Source organism: Nyctereutes procyonoides, unplaced genomic scaffold, assembly GCF_905146905.1.
Source record: "Nyctereutes procyonoides isolate TBG_1078 unplaced genomic scaffold, NYPRO_anot_genome, whole genome shotgun sequence".
NCBI classification, from domain to species: domain Eukaryota; kingdom Metazoa; phylum Chordata; class Mammalia; order Carnivora; family Canidae; genus Nyctereutes; species Nyctereutes procyonoides.
In genome coordinates, this window is record NW_026575046.1 from 63,645,251 (window position 1) to 63,667,700 (window position 22,450).

Here is a 22,450-nt window from a genome sequence, read left to right on the forward strand (position 1 = left end):
CCCTCTACTTCTCCCTCTCCCTCTGCCCCTCTCCTTGCTCATGCTCATGCTCTCATTCTCTTGCTCTCTCTTTTGCTCACTCTCAAATAAATAAAATCTTATAAAGATTTTAAATAAAATATTTAAAGAAAAAAAACTGGGAATAAAGTATGACAAAACAAAGTCCTTGCCTGCATGGCCTCTCAGGCTACTGTGAGGGAGACAAACAAAAAGTGAAGTAAACATGTCAAATGTTGAAAAATGCTGAGGAGAAAAGTAGGATATGGAGATTAGGAAATCCCCGGGGCTGGGGTTGCTATCTTAGGCAGTGACCCAAAAGTGGCATTTCAGTAGGAGATGAAGAAAGGGAATGAATAATACAAATAATTATCTATGGGAGGAACAGAGAGAACAAGTACAACTGCCCCAAGGTGAGAACACAGTAGACATAAACATGGCAGCCCGGGAAACAACACCAGGAGGTCAATGTAGACAGAGGAGCATGAGGGGTGAGGTCAGAGAAGTAGGCGGGAACCAGCTGCCGTGGTGCCCCGGAAGCTTCGAGAACAACTCACACCAGCTCATCAGAGCCAAACATGCCCATCTCTTCCTTCCCAACTCTGCTTTCAGTGACTCCACAAACAGTCATGATGGGAATATTTACATCATGGAAATAAACAAGCTTTACAAATTAGGGTGTTCTGGTCTTTAGACTTTCCTGGAGTGCTGTCCTGCCAGCACATCACTGGCCTTACTGTTATTTTAAGGACGCTGGCTTCACTCTGGAAGAGGAAGGAGTCATCGGAAGAGGCTGAATATCTGAATGACATCAAATCATTTAAAAGGCTTGCCTTGAATTCTGTGTTGAGAATAAAATGTCCTAATAAAAGGGACGGTTATGACTGGAGGGCCCTACCCCTTGTTTCTTATTGCTCTGAACATGATGCGCAGAGTTATAGCAGCCATCTCACACCATTAGGAAAAGACCAAGAAAATCACAGGTATGCCAGATCTCATGATGACAAACTGCTGAACCTGTCAAGGATCACCTATCTCCATGTTTCTTGTCACACAATAAAAAGAAAACCCATTTGTTTTTGTCTCTGATAGTCAGGTCTTCTACAGCTTACAACTGAAGACATGTCCTAAAGACATTCCTAACTGATACACCTGATGACTAAGGAGGATGTGGCAAGGCCTTCCCTTTTCTGCCCTCCCACACTTCATCCACAATTTCCCAACCACTGCCCCTGATGCACACGGAAATCACATTTTGCCTTTACAAATATACAAATATATATGAGTGTGTGTGTGTTTACAACTGGCCAAGAGAAGAAATGGAAGACCTCAGATACTCACTTCCTCCCTACTGGGAGCATCAGGAGGTGCAGTGGCCGCCACTGCCAACAGCTTGATGGGAGTTGTGGTATCGCTGAAAACATCTGACACCTCCTGAGTCATCGCCTCCTGCATCCGGGCTTTCAGATCCTTAAAAACATTGTTTACAAATAAAAATTACCAAAAATGTCCAAAAAGCACATCTGCCAATGTCCTCACTTCAGTGACACATTCATTCATTCATTCATTCATTCAATCTTTCATTCAGTAAGTATTTACTATCAACTATGTACAAAGTACTGCGCCAGCACGGAACAGGTGTAAGATATGAATCCTATCCTCTAAGAGATCAGTGTCTGGTAGAAAGAGTAAGACAGGACCCACATTTCCCTGGAGACTGCTCCACCCAAACAAGAAATCTTACTTCTTTTCTTGGTGGCCTCTAAGAAATCATACTGAGATTCATGGGGTAGAACCCAAAGAAGACCCTGAAATGAAATGAAGTTCCTCACCACTCCCAATGCTGGAGGAGCCTGATAATGACCACAGAAGCTGTAAGGATGGACACAGTCCCAAATTTCTAAGCATTTTCTCACATTACAAGTAAATAAGTTAATGATGGAAATTTCTTTTGGATACATGTTTTTTCAGTTAAGTTTCTGGAATAACTTGATAACCAGTGTATGTACCCATTTCTTAACATGAGTCTAAAGACAGTTCTTAGAAGTCATGAAAAGGCTCCTTTTTGTAGTTATCACACTTAGTCTGACCTCAGTGTTCTGGATTTATACAAAGAAGTCTCAGTCTCTCCCACTGTTTCTCAAGATGAGTAGTTCATGATACCTGAGATGATTTTAGGTGTTAGATTGGTGTTCTTATTTTAATAATTCCGTGTTTTCTTTTAAAGAATATTAGGAAAAATATAACTAGCTCATCAAGCTCATGATTTCAGGTTTATTATAAATTTTTCTTTTAAATAAATCCACCTACGATTAAAAACGGAGTCCATTTTAAGAAAAATATAGACCAAATAAAGAAGTACAGGTGACAGCAGGGCAAACATCCCGAAAGAGCTCCCATTTGACTGAAACTCAGAAAGAAACTTCAGCCGCTGTCAAACACAAGGGAGCTTTTTCCTAATAAGCTCTGGACTTCCTTATATCCTCCTCGATCCACTCTTCACTTTCACCAGACTCAAGAAATTATTTATTTTAAAAATCTCTCTCCCTCCCTAGTTTGTCAATAATGCTAAGCACACAGATGTAATGATATATGCTTCCAAGTTTTACCTTTAAGGAGTCTTGGAGCTGAGAGGCAAGTGCTCTCGCCTGAGGACTCTCTCCTTCCCCTCTGGCAGCAAGGTCAGCCAGCTGGGCTGTCAGCTGGTCCACCCGGTCACACTTGGCAAGAAGATCTTGGCGATATGGCCCCATCATGACATTAGCCAGACGATGCCCTTCGGCCACAAGCCCCCGGATGGCAGCCTGACCTGGATCCAGAGGAAAGCACTGTAATTCACGTAGACCCAAAGAAGGCAAGTGTGGTAAACTACTGTATTGTTGGGGTTTTGTTGTTGTTGTTTTTTAATTAATAACATTTTGTGGGGTTTTTGCCCCTCATAATAGGAAACTGTAGGAAATTCAGAAAAGTATAAATAAGAATAGATAATTCACCATAATCCTCAGAAATTGATACAGTTGAACATTTCCTTCTGGTCTTTTTAAAAACTATTCTACTAATATGTATTAATTTTAATTCCAGTATAGTTCACATACAGTGTCGTATTAGTTTCAGGTGTACAATATAGTGATTTGACAATTCTGTACATTACTTAGTGCTCATCACTATACGCATACTCTTAATCCCCTTCACCTATTTCACTCATTCCCCTACCTACATCCTCTCTGGTAACCATCAATTTATTCTCTATAGTTAAGTCTGGTTTTATTGGTTTATTTCAATTTTTGGTTCATTTGTTTTGTTTCTTAAAATCTACAGATGAGTGAAATCATGAGAGAAATGATTTGTCTTTCTCTGACATATTTCACTTAGCATTATACCGTCTAGATCCATCCTTGTTATTGTAAATTTTCTAGTTTATTTGATGCATTGCATGTTCCTACACAAATATACATTTCTCTTTTACAAAATTGAGATCATACTTTACATTAATTTTTCTTGCTTCTTTTATTTAATGGAAGCATTTTTCCACATCACTGAATATTCTTTAAAAATCATGATCTAAGGGCAGCCCGGAAGGCTCAGCGGTTTGGTGCCTGCCTTCAGTCCAGGGCCTGATTCTGGAGACCCGGGATCGAGTCCCGTGTCTGGCTCCCTGCATGGGGCCTGCTTCTCCCTCTGCCTTTGTCTCTGCCCCACCCTCTCTCTGTCCTCTCATGAATAAATAAATAAATATCTTAAAAAAAAATCATGACCTAAAAAAAATCTATATAATATTTTATATTACTTATAATTATTGATGACATACATATTAAACATTTATATTTATATACATTCTTGTGTGTAATTCCTTAGAAACATGTCTAATTACTTTTTATAATGAATTCCTCTACGTCAAATTGCTAAGTCAATGAGTATGAACTTTTTTAAAGCTCTTAACATGTAATACTAAATTGCTGTTCAGAACATTTATACCAATTTATTCCTCCCCCAGTAAATTATGCATCTGTCTGATTCCCCAACACCGGGAATCACCAACTTAAAAATTTATCTTTTTATCCAACAAATACAGTTAATGAAATAAACAGATCTTTCAGCTTCAGATGGCTTGCTATCATAAAATGACCTAAATTCTTATAGATTCATCCCTAAAATCTCCCAAAAATCAAAATTCTCAGGTATCAATTCCACTGGTGACTATGTGATGCAAGAGCCCTTACAAATGAAAATAACCTTGGTACCTAAGTGCCTCTTACTTATTTTCAAAAATTACATTTAACTGGGTACTTTCCAATGACTGTAATAGAAATATAATAGAATAGAAGTATACACAGTTATATACTGAAAATAATTAGTTCAAAATTTCAATTCCAATCTAAGGACCTTTCTATTTGCCCATAGCAAGATCATTTATTTGCTAATTCTTTTTGATTAAATCACAGGAATCATATCAGCTACATTTGGAAATGGAGTCATGTTGTAGAATGACTTACTTACCAGGAGCTAAGAACCCTTTCTGCACCTAATTACAGACAAACAAGATCTCTATCGACAACTTGCTTATTTTCACTGAGACCAGTTTAATGAAGGTTAAGTGCACTTATGGCCTTACCAACACCCCGGTCATCCACTGTGGGATTATCAATCCACCGCTGTGCTTGCTCAATCTTGCCTTCAAGGTGGACAGCTGCCTTGGTGGGCCTGCTGTTGGCCACAGCCCTATTAGTTTTGGTCTGCAAGTTCTGCAGGGCTGTGGCCACCTGTTTGGCCAATGCTCGGGCCTCTGGGGAATCTCCTTTGCCCCTGAAGAGAAAAAAAAAGCCATCCTGTCACAGACACTATTTACACTGAGATGATTTTAATTGCTATACAAATGCTAATGAGATGATAAATTGCTAATCATTATTATTAGCTTAGTTTGGAAGGAGAATGGTTTATTTGGCACTAAAATAAGAAATTAATAATTTAAATTCAGATTGCATTATCCCAGTTAAAACATTAAATATGAGATTGAGTCATTCTACCTCAATCAAGCTCAACCATCTGGTTAGCCGAGCTCAATCAAGCAACACTCAGCCATTGCAGAAAATACTACTCCCCTCAGGAACTAGGTGGGCTCAAGTAGCCATGTATGTTGTATAACAGTAGTTGAAGTAGTTGTAGAACTAGCTATAGTAGGGGGCACCTGTAGAACTAGCTATAGTAGGGGGCACTATCAGAGTTGGAACTCAAATGACTGTATTCCTGGGCACCGGGGTGGCTCAGTGGTTCAGCGTTTGCCTTTGGCTCAGGTTGTGATCCCGGGGGTCCTGGACTAGTCCTACACCATGCTCCCAGCTGGGAGCCTGCTTCTCCCTCTGCCTATGTCTCTACCTCTCTCTGTGTTTCTCATCAATAAATAAGTAAAATTAAAAAAAAAAAAAAAAAGAACTAGCTATAGAACTAGTAGTAGTACGATCCTTTTTTTTTTTTTTTTTTTTTTGAGAGAGAGAGAGAGAGAAAGAGAGCACTAGTGGGGTAAGCAGGAGGTAGGGAGAGAGAAAGGGAGAAGTAGACATCCAACTGAGCAGGGAGCCTGATGTGGGGCTCAATCCCAGGACCCTGAGATCGTGACTTGAGCCAAAGGCAGATGCTTAACCAACTGAGCCACCCAGGTGCCCAGGAGTACAGTCCTTTGAGTTCCAACTCTGATAGTTACTACTGCAAACACTCCTCTTATTTAATCCTACAACAACCCTATAAGGTAAACACCAAAGTTATCCTCGCTATTCAAAAAGCAAAACTGAGGTGCCAAAAGGTTGGACAACTTACCCAAGGTCTATCACTTTCTTTGGTGGACTCGGGATTCAAACCTAGGCGCTCTAACTTTTGAGTCCTCACTCTTAGAAACTTACATTGCTATCAAGTAATTCTCCAATCTTTGCTATAACTGATTAAACTGGTTATCTAACTCAACAAGGCCATAGTCAAGCAAGGTACCTAATTCCAGTATGGCTAAAAGTCACCTAGGATCTTAGTTTTAAATGCAGATTGTTAAATCTATCATCAAAAGAGATTCTGATCAAGTATGCTGGTGAGGGGTCCAGGGTGTACTTTTTTTTTTTTTACAACCTTCCCAGATGATTTTAAGGTAAGTTGTCCTTGGTCCATACTTCAAAAACACTACATAATCAACTAGTGGTGGATCTGGAACTGGAAAGCCATACTATGCCTGGAACAGGTAGGTGAAAGCCAGACAAAGAACCCAAATAAAGTCAACACACAGAGTGAAGCAGACAGCATACCATACAACTATCAAGAGATGGAGGGAGGAGCTTCCAATTGCCACTAGACCTGGCCATACTTCAAACTATCAAGCTCCATTAGCTGCCTCTACATATTTCTAATAAACTTCCACTTTTTACGTGAGTTAGTTCCTTGCAACCAAAGAACTTCAACAAGACCATCAACACAGAAATAAAAAGAAAACCACAATTATGTATCACAAAGGGAGATTACTGCCCCCAAAACTCTACTCCAAAGACTTCAGGTTCTAACCACTATGAACATATACCAAGTCTAATGCATTTTATATTTCAAGTCTATTTAAAGAAAACTTCAGATGAATCTTCTCTGTCTCACCAATAAAAATGAAAATATTATTCTAGCTGCCAGAATGACTAATTTAGATACTCTCCTAAGAACTCCTTTGTGACTTTAAATTTCAATACCTTCTCCGTTATAGAGCTGGACAAAGAAGGTTATTTATCATGGTTCTGATCATGGCTGCTCCTGCTGCCCGGAAGCTATGTATATGTACATGTTATAATAAGGAATGATGGCATGTGGCCACACAGGGACATTTGCTGTTGATACCATTACCATCAATTCTCTCTTCATCATTAAGAAACATAAGGAGTACCTGATATGTATATGGAACTGTGTTAAGGTCTTTAAAATAGTTTTCTCCTCTCAGTATTTTTAAGCTAATAAGAACGTAAACAGATTATATAAATAGGTTAATATTAATGAACATAGACCTAACTGCATAGACATTATATTGTACAATTGTCAAATTATTTATTTTCTCAGTCTAAACAATTCAGTCATCCCCAAATGATCAAGCTTGGTATATAATCAAACTTGAGCTATTATTTAAATTGGTCTCATCACAATTTTCTGCCTAAAGCATGTCTATTCTGCTTCCACTCAGTTCCTATTTCACAGCCCTAACTAGACAGGAATGTGCTTTTTTTTAACCACCATTGTCCTCTTGGTCAATACAAGACTTGAAAGAACTCCAAGGTGCCTGTCACAGAAAAAAGGTTAGGTTCTCCCATGGAAGAACAGGAAATGAAATATGCAAGTTAAATGAAAACCCAAATCTCACAAAATACTTGACTACGGTAACCCCGGAGAAGAGGCTAGAGGACTGAGGTGGGGAAGAAGAAACTTCTACTTCGACATTGTACTCTTGTAATGTTCTTTCAGCACATGCTGCAGTTTGTTTAAGAGAGAAAAATATCAATCAAAAGAACAAAGCTACACCTCTTTTCTACATAATCAAAGTGGATGATGCCATGAAAGTCTTTAAACGCAGCAGCTGTGATGAGGACGTCATATTTAAGGATCTTTCATAATAGTTACATAAGAAATAACATTGCTGGGGAAAGAAAAAAGTGTCTTCTTATGCCTCCCCTCCCCACCCCCTCCACAGCATCTTTTCTTAGAGAGCCACAAAAATTATTTTCCTCATATGCCTGGAAATCGGTTATGCCACAAACATGATGTAGCAGGAAAAGTCCTAGCTTAGAAATTAAAAAGTAGATCTCAAAAAAGGAGTTCTTGGCATCCTAAATTAATTCATTTAAAACCATCTGACCAGTAATAAATCATTAAGCCTCAGTGATGGCAATAATAAAATAGAAGTAATATCTGACCTAGCCATGTCATATAGAATCAACAGGAATATAGTGGAAGAACATCATATGTGCCTTTAACCTACAGCATTCAACCATCTACATGCCAGGGGAAAAAGAGAGATTAAAGGGCAATATCAGAAATTAAATACATACTGTCTCCGCAGATCTGCTAATTTAGAAGTCAGAGCAGATATCTCCCCAAGAGAACGTAGAATGTCATCCCTCTCTTTAGGATCATCACACAACTCTGCTATTTTCCGAGCTTCAGCCAAAGCCCCTCGAATCTGTTCTTCTCCTTCTGGTCCACCATTTGGATCTGCAAGCCAATTCTGCACACACAGAAAAGGGAAAAAAGCACACTGTGATCTCCTCAGAAACTATTTCTTTAAACTTAACAAGGCCATCAGAAAGATCTCAAAAGTAATCACAAGGCACACCAGTGATCACTTTTATAATGCTGATTCTTATTGTTTTGCACAGGTTCTTGGCTCAGGTAAAATCAAATCTATCCTTCATCTGCTTATAAGTTATTTTTTCCATCCCCGTTAGAATAAATATTTTCACAAGCTTTATCTTATCTTTGACTTAATCACACCTTATTAATTCACCTGCTCAAACATTTGTGTTTCTCTGTGAAATGCATGAAAATCATTTTACAGGAGAGTAGCATCTGAAAACTCTAACCCTTTAACAGTGCTATGACCAAATATAGTTGTGAATTTTAACACAAAGAACAGTTTTCGTATTCTGTGATCTCTACCAAGAACTAGGATTTTCTTGGTACTCAGAGTACATTCTTTTAACTAATCAAAGTATTCAAAATTAAGATCTCTATTTCAAAATAGAGATAACATGAGTCTAAATCTGTGGTGACAGGGAGAGGTGTTAACATTGGTAAATGCCGAGAATCAGTCATCACTTAGAAATACTCGTTATCCACCCACAGTAAATAAGAAAGACAGACAAACAGACAGAGATACAGGATATTTATTTCCCACCCCTCCTGAAAATCATCATTACTACCTGAGCAGCATCAATCTTCTTGGCAATGCTCTGCTTTGAGTTGGTCATAGCTTCCAGCTTGCGGGCTGCATTTTCCACTTTTGCTGTGAGCACATCCAGACCCTGAGACACCTGCTGGGCTTTCTGCATGGCCACTGGTGAGGCTCCTTGTCCTCTGTTCAAAACAGATGTTGTCATTGCACTCTCTCAAATACTTACTGGCAAAATATCATGAGAAGCACAAATATGTCATTTTTGTTAACATGCTTGTCTTTTTCCTTTCCTCCAGCAAATCTGGGGTAGCACAAGAAAACACAGAAATAAAGCAAAACACCCAAATCATCTACTTTCTCCTTTTGCTTTTAAAAATATGCATTAGCTTCCTGGAACTGCATAACCACTTTAAAGACCAGCCTGCAAATTTTGATAATAATGATTCTCCTCTTGATGGTGATTACATAATCAAGTCTGAACTTAAGGGGGAAAATGTGCTTGTGATCTTCTTGCTATGGAGGGTTTGTTACCATAGTAATGTGTGCTTTAGAAAAAAAAATCCCATTAGATTGTCTTATTTATGGGCAAGTATACATCGAAAATATTTCAGGAAGTAGCATGCCCAGTGCTACTAAAAGCACACCAAACTGGGACCAAGCAGATCTGTGTTCAAATTCTTAGTCTTGGGACCTGTGAACCTTGTTTATGACAGGCTTTAGCTTTCTCACTTATAAAATGAGGACTAGGTAGGTAACAGGACTTGCCCAGCTTACCCAACAGAGTGGCTTCAAGCAAAAGGGTAAACTATAGAACACTGTGGCAACAAAGCCATACAAATAATATAACTACTGCTGCTATTTAACTGCCATTATTATAATAAACCTAATAATAATTGTAAATGTCTACCTTCCACTCCTATGCAATCTATAAATATCAAAACCAGTTGGTACTAAGGAGGAAAAAAGCACTGTTGGTGAGAAACTGGGTTTTTTTTTTTTTCCATCATTCTCCTGAAAGACTAATTCTACTATTTTCCTCTCTCGGAAGTGGTACGCTATATTAAAAATGAGGTGCATCATTAGACACTTGTTTTCTCTTTGTAAGAGACTTCCTAAGTCATAACAAAGTAAGATTTGCCACCGTTTCACAAACTCAGATTTTTAAGCCACTCCGCCTGGTACTCTCAATGATGGGGTGGGGAACTTTATCAGTTGGTAGAAAGGCAAGCTTATCCTCCTAACCTAAGCTTCTGACTTTAGGATGAACTCCAAAACATCATCGCTCCCCTTAATTGTAGCATAGATCTGTCATTCATTTATCTGTTCTCCTAAAATTCATCTTGTTTTTCATCTATACCAATATGTAAAGTCATGAACTCAATAATATTTATTGCCAGGTATGTTTCATTTGTACTTGAGGCTTCCCCTTAGATGTGCTGAGGAGTGGAAGGCTTTTGGGACCTTTTACAATTTAATTTGCTTTTTTCTTTCAACTCTAGTCATTCGTGATGAGAAACTTTTTACAGGACAAAAGTCCAAGTGTGAAAATGTAAAAAATATTTATAATATTTCATTCAAAATAAAAGTTTACTGGGTCCCATGGAGGAAAAATAGATCCTTACAACCTACAAACCCTAGCAACTGAAAAGAAGTTTATCAATGAGGAAATTGTTGCTGAGCCTCAGCCACTAAAATGTTAAATAGCTAGGCATATTTAAGAAAGGCTAACAGGGAGATAGCTTACTAATCTTTCATCAGAAAAGGACACTGCAGGCTCCAGTGTGAAGCAGGCCCACAGCTCATCACTGTTGCAGCCTTGTCCCTTTACAGATTTACAGTCGATCCCATACAGCAACCACCTTGTTCTCTTGCTCAAATTCATCTTTCTCTAAACACATACAACTGTGTATTCGAGAATTCCAAGTGAAAACTGTCTACCACACTGTGAAAAGGCTGCAGACAAAAGAGCCAGCAGTGAGAAATTAGAAGAGCCAAGAATCTTGTCAAACTGCACTGGCAATTCTCCGAATGGGAACAGAACTTCTTTTTGTCCTTTCTGTAAAGTTCTTGTCATGCTCATGACAGGGGAGACTGCTTCACAGCAGGAGAAAAAGGCTCATTGAGCTCAGTGAGACCACATTTATTTATGCAGTTCCTTCTCCCTACAAGGTAAAGACTCTTGACCTGAAACCCCTGGAACTTCCAGGGCTACGATGAATCCACGAACCTCTGGAAATTACACATATTACACAGGCATGTTTATGGGCATCTTTTTATGTACAGATTAATGGCTTTCATCAGATAAGAATTATCTTGACCCAAAAGGTTAAGAACCACGCCTTTAAGAACTGTATTCTTGGGGGACCTGGCTGGCTCAGTCAGTGGAGCGTGTGACTCTTAATTTCAGGGTCGTGGGTTCAAGCTCCATGTTGGGTGGGGGGATTACTAAAAAATAAACTTAAAAAAAAAAGGACTATATTCTTTTTTTCTTTTTTTAAGTACTCTCTACATCCAATGTGGAGCTCAAACTCACAACCCCAAGATTAAGAGTAGCACATTCGACCAGCTGAGCCAACCAGGTACCCCAAGAACTGTAGTCTTATGTCTATTCTGTTAATACATTTGAAACCAGGTCTAACAGTGTACAACTTGTCAAGGGGTATTTCTGAGGCCTGTTTGGAGACCCTGTATATTCCAGTTATCTCAAGGTGTTTCATGACATTCTTGAAGCCAAATTAATATTCAGCCACACTAGTAGTCCCCATATTTCAATTCTTGAAATTGAGTTTCAAGAATGCCCATATTATAAAATTCCATAAAAATGAGGATCTTTTAGAACTTCATTGACTCTACGGGTGAGTTCCAAAGAAGCCTATGTTATACTGAGTTTTCTTAATAACAAACTATATATAGTATACAGGGGGAAAAGTTCTAGAAGTCAAGCCTTGAAGTAGGTAAAAGAATTATGAAACCAAATGAATAATGATGAAATAGAAACTCAAAAAATCCTAGAAATAACCAACATACATGATAACCTACTTAAGTGGTTTTTTAAATAATGTGAAACAATTCCAATATTTTCACTCTTTATGTTTCTTTTTACCCATCCTTAATAAAAGATATGCCTACCCATGCCAGACTTCACCACTGCCCCTTATTCATCATAAGCCTGTGGCTAGAAACTAAGATACCAGATTTCCATTTCAATTTCAACTTTACTACAAGGCATCAGCCTACTTTAAAAGTTTATCAAAGGAAAAGTTCACTTCAATCTCAAGAGAATTCATAGACTATAATAATCTGTTATCCATTCATCAAAAAGAATACAGTAAAATTAGCAGGCCCTTACTCTCCGAATCACTTTGTCAGGAATGCCATCCGATCTGTTACCTAACTCAGGTAAGAGTAGAGGAATTTTACCTGGCTCGGAGTTCAGCCACTTGATCAGTCATCTGCCCCAGCATTTTACAGGTTCCCAGGATCTCCCTACGCTCTTTGCCTGCGCAGAGTTCACCGACTTTTCCAGCTTCATCTAAGATCTGTCTGATGGCCTGCTCACCAGCATCCCCTAAAATAAAGAGATATTCAATATCTACACTGTTGACGCATTAATTATTTAGGAAGGATGCTTCACAAGTCATTTCATTCATGAAGGAATGGATGATTTTAAATGACAAGACAAGTGAATAGAAGACAATACATCTGATAGCTAACCATGCCCTAACAACCAGAGGGTGAGGTTTCAACCGCAGATACTTCTAAAAAAGATACTTGGAACCATATCCATCTGGAGATGATAAGCAGCTTGTGGTAAGAATATGGATGATGAAAATAGGCTCTACTAATTTAATACTACTTAGCACCTCTAACCTCCATTAGGCTTTTCACGTCCATTCAAATATTAATCTAAAACTGAATATTAGATTAGAAAATCCATAAAACCTAGCTCAATAACCCATTTGGGTCTTTACATAAGTCAATTTTGCTTTCCAATTCTTATTGGCATCATCATTTAATCTGTTTAATTAAGTACTTTGTTGACATAAATGGGAACTAAAAGAGAAGAGTTTTTATTCAAAATAATTACCTTTCTGATTCAGGGAAGAAGTGAACCAATAATCTAGCAAAGAATGCCCAGTTCAGCTTGGTTAATTCTTCCAGAATGAAAGGTGATTGGTCTTTGCCCTTCATCCTTTTAAGGACCAGTAAATGCTTTGATTAGTCAAAACTATCAGAGAATAGAGTATGTCCCTTAATGTTGCAGTAGTTATCTCAGAATGAGGTTATGGGAAGATTTTTCTTTATTTCTTTTGTTGGCTCAACTTTTAGTTTTTTATTGTATCTGTCAGAGAAGCAGAACTAGATTACCTGGAGAGGCACTGGGATCACGGAGCCAACCTTTGGCCTGGTTCAGTTTGGAGTCTATGGAGGCCAATGCTCTCTTCATGGCTTCAGTGTCCTTTTGAAGAGAAATACAGTTATTTTCTTTGCAAAAACTGAGATACCATGATACAAAGTAAGACAGAGAAAAAGTTACAGCACTTAACATACAATAGCTAAGGTAGTCCTACAACAGCCTTAAAAATACTCTCATCACACCAGAATGCTTATTTCTGTCAAAATGCAGCATCGTGCATGCAAATCTTCAGTTAATTCTATTTTGTTTTCTGATCTATTGCTAAACTGTGAAAACTGGTAAAAATCACTCAAGCCAAAAGATGCTTAATGTCTTCAGCAGGAAAAAGCCCTGTTGTCACATGCCTCATTATCAGCCTTCTACTCAACAATCATCTACTGCGGCCCTGGCACAGCCCTCCCTGCATCAGGGAAGCCTCATTAGCACGTGGTGCCACAAATCACAGTTCTTTTACATCTTGTTCTGAAATACACAAACACTGGATAATGCTTCACTATACTTAATTAATCTGAAAAACTTGGGAGTTACTGGCTGGAAAAAAATGGAAAATTTTAATCTAGCAATTTAGTTTTAATTCCATAAATAAACCACTCCATGTAATGCAAGAAAAAACTGTTTTTCTGGCCTTCTCTGCCATACTCTTCATCTTCCTCATTCTAAGTTCCCTTATCATCCTAACCTGGAAGAAGAGGCAGGATAAAATAAGTGGGTCTCAATTAATTGTTTACAATCAGAATTCATAATAGTTAGTATTAAATTACCATAAAATCTCCCAAGACATAGCATGAAAAGCTGAAGCACACTAAAAATAACACCTATAATTTGATGAAGTTTTTAAAATACACAAAAATGTAGAGAACAATATAAAAAGTACCCAGGTATCCATCCTCTCAACTGACAGGCTGGCTATCTCGTCTCTATTTAACACCTTAAAGACAGATGAGGGGCTCCTGGGTGGCTCAGTCAGTTAACCGTCTGACTCAATTTCAGCTCAGGTCTTGGGATGGAGCCCCATGTTCAGCTCCATACTGTTTGGGATTCTCTCTGTCCCTCTGCCCCCACCCCACCACTCATGCCTTCTGTCTCTCTCTAAAATAAATAAATAAATAAATAAAATTTAAAAATAAAAAAAAAAAAAGACAGCTGAACTCCTTTTGCTCTAGGGAACTGGCTCTTACAGAGTTCACACACCAAAGCACAGAGTTAACCTTTGAAATTCTAAGCAATGCCCTGAATCTCTAACTTTTTTTTCACTTCCCAGTCCTGCAACGTGGGGTTCTTAAAGGTGTTGTATCACCACTCTTCCACATGGGGGCACGAGGAGCTTCCCCACTTCTCTAATCCACGCAAGACCCAAAACTAGTACAAAATAAGCACTGGCAGCAAGCACCAGTGGGGTAAGGTCAGCAGCCTGACCACAGCTTTTCCAAAGTATCTATTCAAACTATAAGGACTTTCAGCTTTAGTATTTCCTCCTTCCCCATCTAAACAGATAAAGTTTGTTCTTCTGTCTTCACCTCACCTTCTGTTGAATTTGGCTACAAATTCTCAGCCACAGCAACTGAAGTGAACTAAATTACCAAAAAAATGTAAATAGAATATTTTTTATTATCAAATTATACGGAATTATGGAGGCTATCTCTCAAAAGAAGGCAGGGAGAGTCATAAGAGTATCTATTTTGAAATCCATTTGAATTAGTACAAGTAGACAAATGGCATTTTTTAAGTGCTTGTATTCTCAAATAGCTTAAATATCTACTCCTCCTCCATCTTGTTCTACATTAATCTGTACAACAAACCCTGTCTTTAAAAGCCAGCTTTAGCTTGATTCCAGATTAGCAAGGCCCAAATCAATACCTATTTAAAAAGAGGCTCAGACAACTCCCAACCTCAGAGAATTAGATAGCCTAGGGTCTAATACAAGTTACAGGATTTTGTCTAGGCACAGAAAAGAAAAAATCATAATCTCTTCCTAGGGAAGTCTGTGCCTATTCTAAGGAGAAATTATACCCATGTGAAAATAATTTATAATCTTTTAAATAACCATTTCTCTAACACGCTATTATTTTTTCAGTGAAAAAACTGGAAATTGATTTCATTTCAAAAGATCAAATATTTTGTGGGTCTACTCTAGCATTAAAGGCTACTCTCTGAGGGGATCCCTGGGTGGCTCAGCGGTTTAGCGCCTGCCTATGGCTTGGGACGCGATCCTGGAGTCCCGAGATCGAGTCCCACATCGGGCTCCCGACATGGAGCCTGCTTCTCCCCTCCTCCTGTGTCTCTGCCTCTCTCTATATATATATATATATCATGAATAAATAAATAAATAAATCTTTAAAAAATAAAAAAATAAAGGTTACTCTTTGGGGGCTCCTCATTGGCTCAGTCAGTAGAGCATGCATCTCCTGGTCACCGGGTCATGAGTTTGAGCCCCACATTGGACATGGAGCCTACTTTTAAAAAAATAATAAAAATAAATAAAAAGGCTACTAGTCTGGAAACTAACTTTAATTGAGGATTTCCTGCATGATAGGTTCTGTTTTAGGTAGTGCTTCCCCTCATTACTTCATTGAACCTCAAATTTAAATGCAATTTTACAAACTAAGAAACAGTCCTACAAATCCAACTGATCACAGGTTTGCTGACATCAAACCTCTTTATTTTATATTAACTGAAATTCATGAATTTTTTTCTTTTACCAAAAAGAGTTGCCAAAGATTCTAACCTTCAGTAATAGTAAGTCTTTGCCTTGTTGATTTTGGCTTTGGTTAATACTGACCAGAAAATAAGCTCTAAAAATCAAAATCCTAATCCTTACTACCATAAATGACTTATTTTATTCTTCACTGCCCAAAAATGATTTGAAACATGATGGAAATAGTAGCTTTGCTCTATTCAGTACCCTTAAAAATCATCGCTTTTTTTCTTCCTAATAAAGCATGAATGGCCACCACACTTCAAGGAAAGAATCTAATCCTCGGGAAGTGAGTAATTTACTCCTGAGTGGGAGAAGATGTGACATCAATAAGTTAAAATTGGGCAGCCCTGGTGGCACAGCAGTTTAGCGCCGCCTGCAGCCCAGGGCTTGATCCTGAAGACCCTGGATCCAGTCCCACCTCAGGCTCTCTGTATGATGCCTGCTTCTCCCTCTGCCTGTGTCTCTGCCCCTCTCTCTCTCTCTCTCTCTCTCTCTGTCTCTATGAATAAATAAAATCTTTAAAAACTGAAAAAAATTTAAAAAAAAATAAGTTAAAATTAAAAGGTTCTATTTTGCCCCTAAAAATGATCCATTAAAAGTTGAAATGAAGCTACATTATTTAAAGTGACAATTTCAGTTAGTTACCAGAGTTTTTAATAGCATGAATTTTAGACAATTTTGATGATTTAAAGCAGTAACTGAAAGGACCACTTTTTTTTTTTTTTTTTTTTTTATGATAGTCACACAGAGAGAGGTAGAGGCAGAGACACAGGCAGAGGGAGAAGCAGGCTCCATGCACCGGGAGCCCGATGTGGGATTCGATCCCGGGTCTCCAGGATCGCGCCCTGGGCCAAAGGCAAGCGCCAAAGCGCTGTGCCACCCAGGGTTCCCGAAAGGACCACTTTCGATTCTTTCTGGAACAGAGCAAGTTTTGAATAATCATTTAAACACATTACACTTTAATGTCCTATCAAAATAAAAAAGGTCCACGGGAACAAATATTTTGGTCTTCTAAGAATCTCATATATACTTCTTTTGAAGAGCAGTCTTTACTCTGGAATTAACAGAACTGTCATAAGCATCATAAGAAGTATATTAATAGAGAAAAAAATCGTCATTGGAGTATCTTTGTAAAATCTCAAATTTGGAAAAGAGAAAAATCTCCACTAATCTCTTCTCTGGGTTTTTGTTGTTCTTTTTTGTTTGTTTGTTTTGTTTTGTTTTGTTTTGAAGAGTGAGTGTAAAAAAGACCAGATCTAGGCACGCAGTTTTAGGGACAGCTAACAGGAATCTGGTCACCTCCCCAAGGTCCCTTTTACAGTGAAATTCTTATGAGTTCAGATTTTAAATGAAAAAACCACACTGACTTGGCAGTCTCACGCACACCAAAAGGTGGAAGGACAACCTTAAAAGAACTACTTTTTATATGCTCTCCCAGGAACTGAAACACTCCTGAAATTTAATATAGAGTTAGTTCTAAGGAACACAGAATAGTACTGAGAACCCTGGAGTTCCTCCTAGAGATAATCAAAAGGAACTGTGATAGAAAAAGTGAGGTCCTACAACGCCATGTTCTAGAAAATTTTCAATATGGGACTAAGGACTGCCTCTTGTTTGCTGCCCAATCTACTCTCCCTTTTCCCACTGACACCTCCCCTCCCCACTCTTCCCACTCTGTTCCATTACTGATGGCATTTCCACTCCTTAATCCGTGTTTTAAACAAATGTTTCTGGAAAGAATAAATGGGCATTAGAACAAAATCTTACAAACTACATTTAAGTAACGAGAGAAAGTTGTCTCCCCCTGAGACTTCAGGCAAATTAGGCTTTAGTTCCTCATCTTTAAGAATACCTTCCCAGCTCTAAAATGCAATGCCACCTATGTGTGTACAATCAGATGTACCAAGTAGAAGATCACTTGGATGAGAAGGGAAATATCAATCGCTTCAACATTTTGGGCTCTTCTTCAGTTTGAGGGGAGGGGCTAAAATATGATAAATGTCTGAATTAACTACTTATCTCAAACTCTAAGAGATAAGTCCTCTATTGTATTAGCTGCTAAAAGAAAACAGTCTAAGACTCATTAAAAAGTTCACATATTGTCAAATCATTATGCGTGCACTTGAAACTATTATAACATTATATGTCAACTGTATTTCAGTAATAAAAATAAAACATCTAAAGTAGAATCGTTTTAATTAATCAAGTCAATCTTAAATCATGTTTCATTTTCACAGTAGACATTCTAATAAAAAAAAAACCCGCACTTACAACCTTTTTTTTCAAAAATGAAATAAATTATCAACACTTAAACCTCAGCTGTCTGTAAGTAAGACCAAGTAAGATCACAAGTTCTAACCAGTTTTTCCTTCTCTGGTAGGGTACAGAAATCTTCTGTGCAAGACATCTTGTGAGTCAGTCACTACTTTTACCCCACCACCAGCCTAGGCCTACAGGGGCAGGAGATCCACAAGAACTAATTCTATGGGTGCCTGGGTGGCTGAGACGATGAAGCATCTGCTTTCATTCAGCTCAGAGCATGATCTCAGGGCCCTGGGATCGAGGCCTACATTGGGCTCCCTGCTCAGCGGGCAGTCTGCTTCTCCTTTTCCCTGTGTGCTCTCTCTCCCTCTCTCTCAAATAACTAAACAAAATCTTAAAAAAAAAAAAAAAAAAAAAAAAGAGAAGAACTAATTCTGAATAACAGCATGGGATGACTCAGGTCCAGTTGTAGGAGCATCTAGGTAGGGTAAAAAAATTCTTAGCTTAAAATTTTTCTCACTTCCTCTTAATTCTCAGCATGCATCAAGAAACAAGTAATATAAATATTTTAAAAAGAGAGTGCTAAATTTACAAAGGGCAGAATTAGAGTTGTGTTTAATTCACAAATTTCTTTCATAATGAACACTAAATTCATTTTTAATGATCACTATACGAAGATTATTGATTTCAGGAGGGGAAAATTTTTATTCTCAAAATAAAATGAAGCATTTAAATTCAAAGTACTTTTAAATGTGTAAATATGTAATTTGGATGTAGGTATAAAAGGTAAAATAATCAGCTATTGCACTGCCTCTTTAAGAACTTAACTTATTCGGCAAGACGCACTTTTACCAAAAATTTTTTCCACTTACTTTCTTCCCCCACTTTTCTAGAGGAACCATCACTTTCCAGGAGAAAACTGCACCAATGGGGAAGCATGAAACAAGTATGGTAAGACAAAGTTAATTCTTAATTGGTAGGGTCGAGAGGAGGTAAAAGATATCACGTATTAAATAGAATAGGGACTCAGTGTTCACAGATAGACGCAAGGTCTGATTAATTCACTGCTTACAGGTGAGCAATGAAAGATGCATAATGCTAGTAAACTGAAAAATAACCAAAATTCTAGGTACCAATTTACCTTTTCAAGGTAAATTTTTTTTTCCTCATTATTCTTGCAACTAATAAAAGCAATTACAGTTCAGGGGTAGCTGGAAGTAGAGTAGATGGGGATGGGGTCAGAAGTAAGATTTGTCATGTATATCTTTTTATAGCATTTTGATTTTTGAACCAGGTAAATGTAAAACAAAAACAAAATGAGACTTAAAAATGAACACTTCTTGCTCATTCTGATGTCATTTTGTACTTGAGCTTCTTTTGGTTGAACTAATTTTATTTACTTTCTTTCATTCTGATAGTTTTGCAACACCCCGTACAGTCTGGTTCCTCCCAGATCAGCATAAAAATGAGACAGCTACAAGAATGTACACAGTGGGGACCAGGTTCATTTCCCTTGTATATCTCCCCAGGTGCCACATCCTTATCCTGAAAAACTCAACTGACCACATTTCAAAAAAAAAAAAGAAGAAGAAGCATCTCTCAATGGCACTTGTACAAAATAAAGCTCAGCAACACTTATTTACTAAATGATGGATAACTTTTCCCCTCCAAAAATAGAAAAACATTGGGGTGGTAAGACCTGCTCCTCTTTTTTTGCTATTTCTCATCTGCTAGAAGCAAAAGAGAGAGAATAAGGAGAGATTAGGTTAGGGGAATGTGAGGTCATGGAGAACTATGGATGATTCACAGCTTAGCAGAACATGCAGTGAACCACGGGCTGAAGTTAGGAAAAATCTTAGATACACTTAACTTTTTCCCTTTTTGATTTTGAAAGCTCGGGTCACTGTGAAGGACAGGTGACCCATCTAAACTCTTCAACCTACTTATTTTCATTATGGTTTAAAACCTCAATGACACATCTCCAAAAGCAGAGACTGATATGAAATGCAAATCGAGAGATGGCATCTGCTACAAGTTTCATTTCCCAAGAACAGGGTCCGTAGGTCACTTGGAGGTCACCCAGCTACTTAGAGAAACTTGCCCTTCAAATGAAGTCAGTGGGAATGACCAGGCCAAAACAGTGCTTAGGAGCCTGTTCAAAAAGATGAAAGCATCCACCAAATACAGAAAGCATGATATCCCATAGTAATGTCTTTTATTTTGCTCTCCCAAAAGCAATAACTCAGTATGACCCAGAGTCAGTTTGCCTGGCACAGCCCCGAGGCCCTATTAAATCACATTCTGACACATATTCGAGCACAGTGTTACACACCGGCACACAGAATAAGGCACAGCACACAGCACAAGAAAACCTTACAGACATGCTTTTTTCTCTTTTTAAGCCAAAAAGAGACTAGAGGGCAAGAGAAAGCTTACCTTCTAAATGTGAGAAAAAGAATAAAACAGACAAGAGAACAAAAAAAGATGCATAAAGAAGTCATAACAGGGAAGTGAAAGTTGTCAAATATGCAAAAGCAAAATTAAGTAAAATATCAAAGACTTAATAAAATGATTTTACCATATAGATTGAAAATACAGTCTTAAAACTTGTTCAAGAACTTTGTGTCTCTGTAAAATCCATAGTTAAGCTAATTTCCTTCTGCATATTTAGATTCACTTTCTGGGCAATATGATTTTAAGACCCAGCTTTGACCTTACCTTAGAGGTGTTCTGAAGAACAAACACAACCCTACTGAGCACCCAATGAAAGTCATACTACAAATCCCCTCTTTCTATACAACCATACTGGGCACCCAATGGAAGTCATACTACAAATCCCCTCTTTCTATACAACCATACTGGGTACCCAATGGAAGTCATACTACAAATCCCCTCTTTTCCAGGGGGGGCCCTGGAAACATCATTTGGGTGGAGAAGCTGGATCCTGGAGGCAGTGTGTTTCCCCCATTGGTTGTATCTTGGGCTCCTATAAGGAAAGAATAAACCTAAGTGCCTCAGATCTCCCAGACAGTCACTAGACAGGGAAAAGTAGACCAGAGCAGTATCAACATAAGATCACTGCTGCTAGGCTCCAGAAGGAATCAACCCTTCTGGAGTTCAGGAAGAAATTCTAGATAAAAGGTGAAGGAACCCCTCAAACGCAAGGGCGAATATGAAAACCAATATTTTAATTAAGCTTTCCTTAAGGAAAATGGTATGACAAACAGACACACCTAGAAATGCCAAGAGTTTCTCCTCTGTAGATTTCTTAGGTCAAAGATTGGTTAAGGAAAAGTTTCCATAAAATTAAATTAATGGTCATATTCTGTATCTTCCTTAGTCACCTAGCAACAACCACCCATATAATAAGGCAGGGTTCCCACCCAGGGGAGTATACACCCTACAAGAATTCCTCCACCAGCCCAATGAGTGTCCAGCTTAAAGAAAAAGCTACACATCTCAGTCTTCAACCAGCCATTCACCCCACATGCCTATTTATTTGTTCTAGCCTGGGGCAAAGGAAATTTGCAAAAGCAGCAACTAACTCATGAAACCCAGGAAAAGTGAAGTAGAAATCATTTCATAATATCTCAGTAGTCTTACGCTACCCACAATTACAAGATAAAGTGTGAGGGGGAGAATTCAGGAGTTTGCTTATTTCTCTTCCAATAACATTTACCTTGCTGGCCCAGGCATCTTCATCCCAAGAAGTGAGTTGTAATACACGAATGATCTCATTAATTTCAGCACTCATCTTCTCTACAGTGAAATTGCGATTTTTCAAAGCTTCTTCTATTCCTTGGTTTTTTGAATTTTTAGTTGTTACAAAAATCTTCATAGCTATAAAAAAATAAACAATCAGAAACTAAGCTCAGAATTTAATCTTGCTGTATAAAAACATTCACACAAGATGTTCCACACTTGTACATGTTTTGGGTTTCTAAGGTCTTAAAAAGACTATATTAGGCTAGCTCAGTCAGTAGAGCATGTGACTCTTGATCTCAGGGTTTTAAGTTTGAGCTCCACATTGAGGGTAGAAGTTATTTAAAAAAGAAATCTTAACAACAACAAAAAAGAATATTAAAAACAAAACAAAACAAAAAACACTGCAAGTCTGCCAATGAAGTTCCACTATCAGTAACTTTAAGGTACAAGACATCATTAAAACATGATCAGGGAG

At 38.1% G+C, this 22,450-nt stretch overlaps 1 protein-coding gene across 2 annotated transcripts in view; it reads right to left on the minus strand.

Annotated features, from left to right (window-relative positions):
* The window catches only part of VCL (vinculin), a 118,590-nt gene that overhangs the window by 20,279 nt on the left and 75,861 nt on the right, over nt 1–22,450 (minus strand). For both annotated transcript variants that reach the window (XM_055325217.1, XM_055325218.1), the window contains exons 6-13: nt 21,950–22,110; nt 13,262–13,352; nt 12,314–12,461; nt 8,922–9,075; nt 8,052–8,227; nt 4,610–4,800; nt 2,607–2,806; nt 1,339–1,467 (exon numbers count right to left, since the gene is read on the minus strand). In XM_055325217.1, coding sequence (XP_055181192.1) covers nt 1,339–1,467; nt 2,607–2,806; nt 4,610–4,800; nt 8,052–8,227; nt 8,922–9,075; nt 12,314–12,461; nt 13,262–13,352; nt 21,950–22,110 — 1,250 coding nt within the window. The remainder of the gene's footprint in view (nt 1–1,338; nt 1,468–2,606; nt 2,807–4,609; nt 4,801–8,051; nt 8,228–8,921; nt 9,076–12,313; nt 12,462–13,261; nt 13,353–21,949; nt 22,111–22,450) is intronic.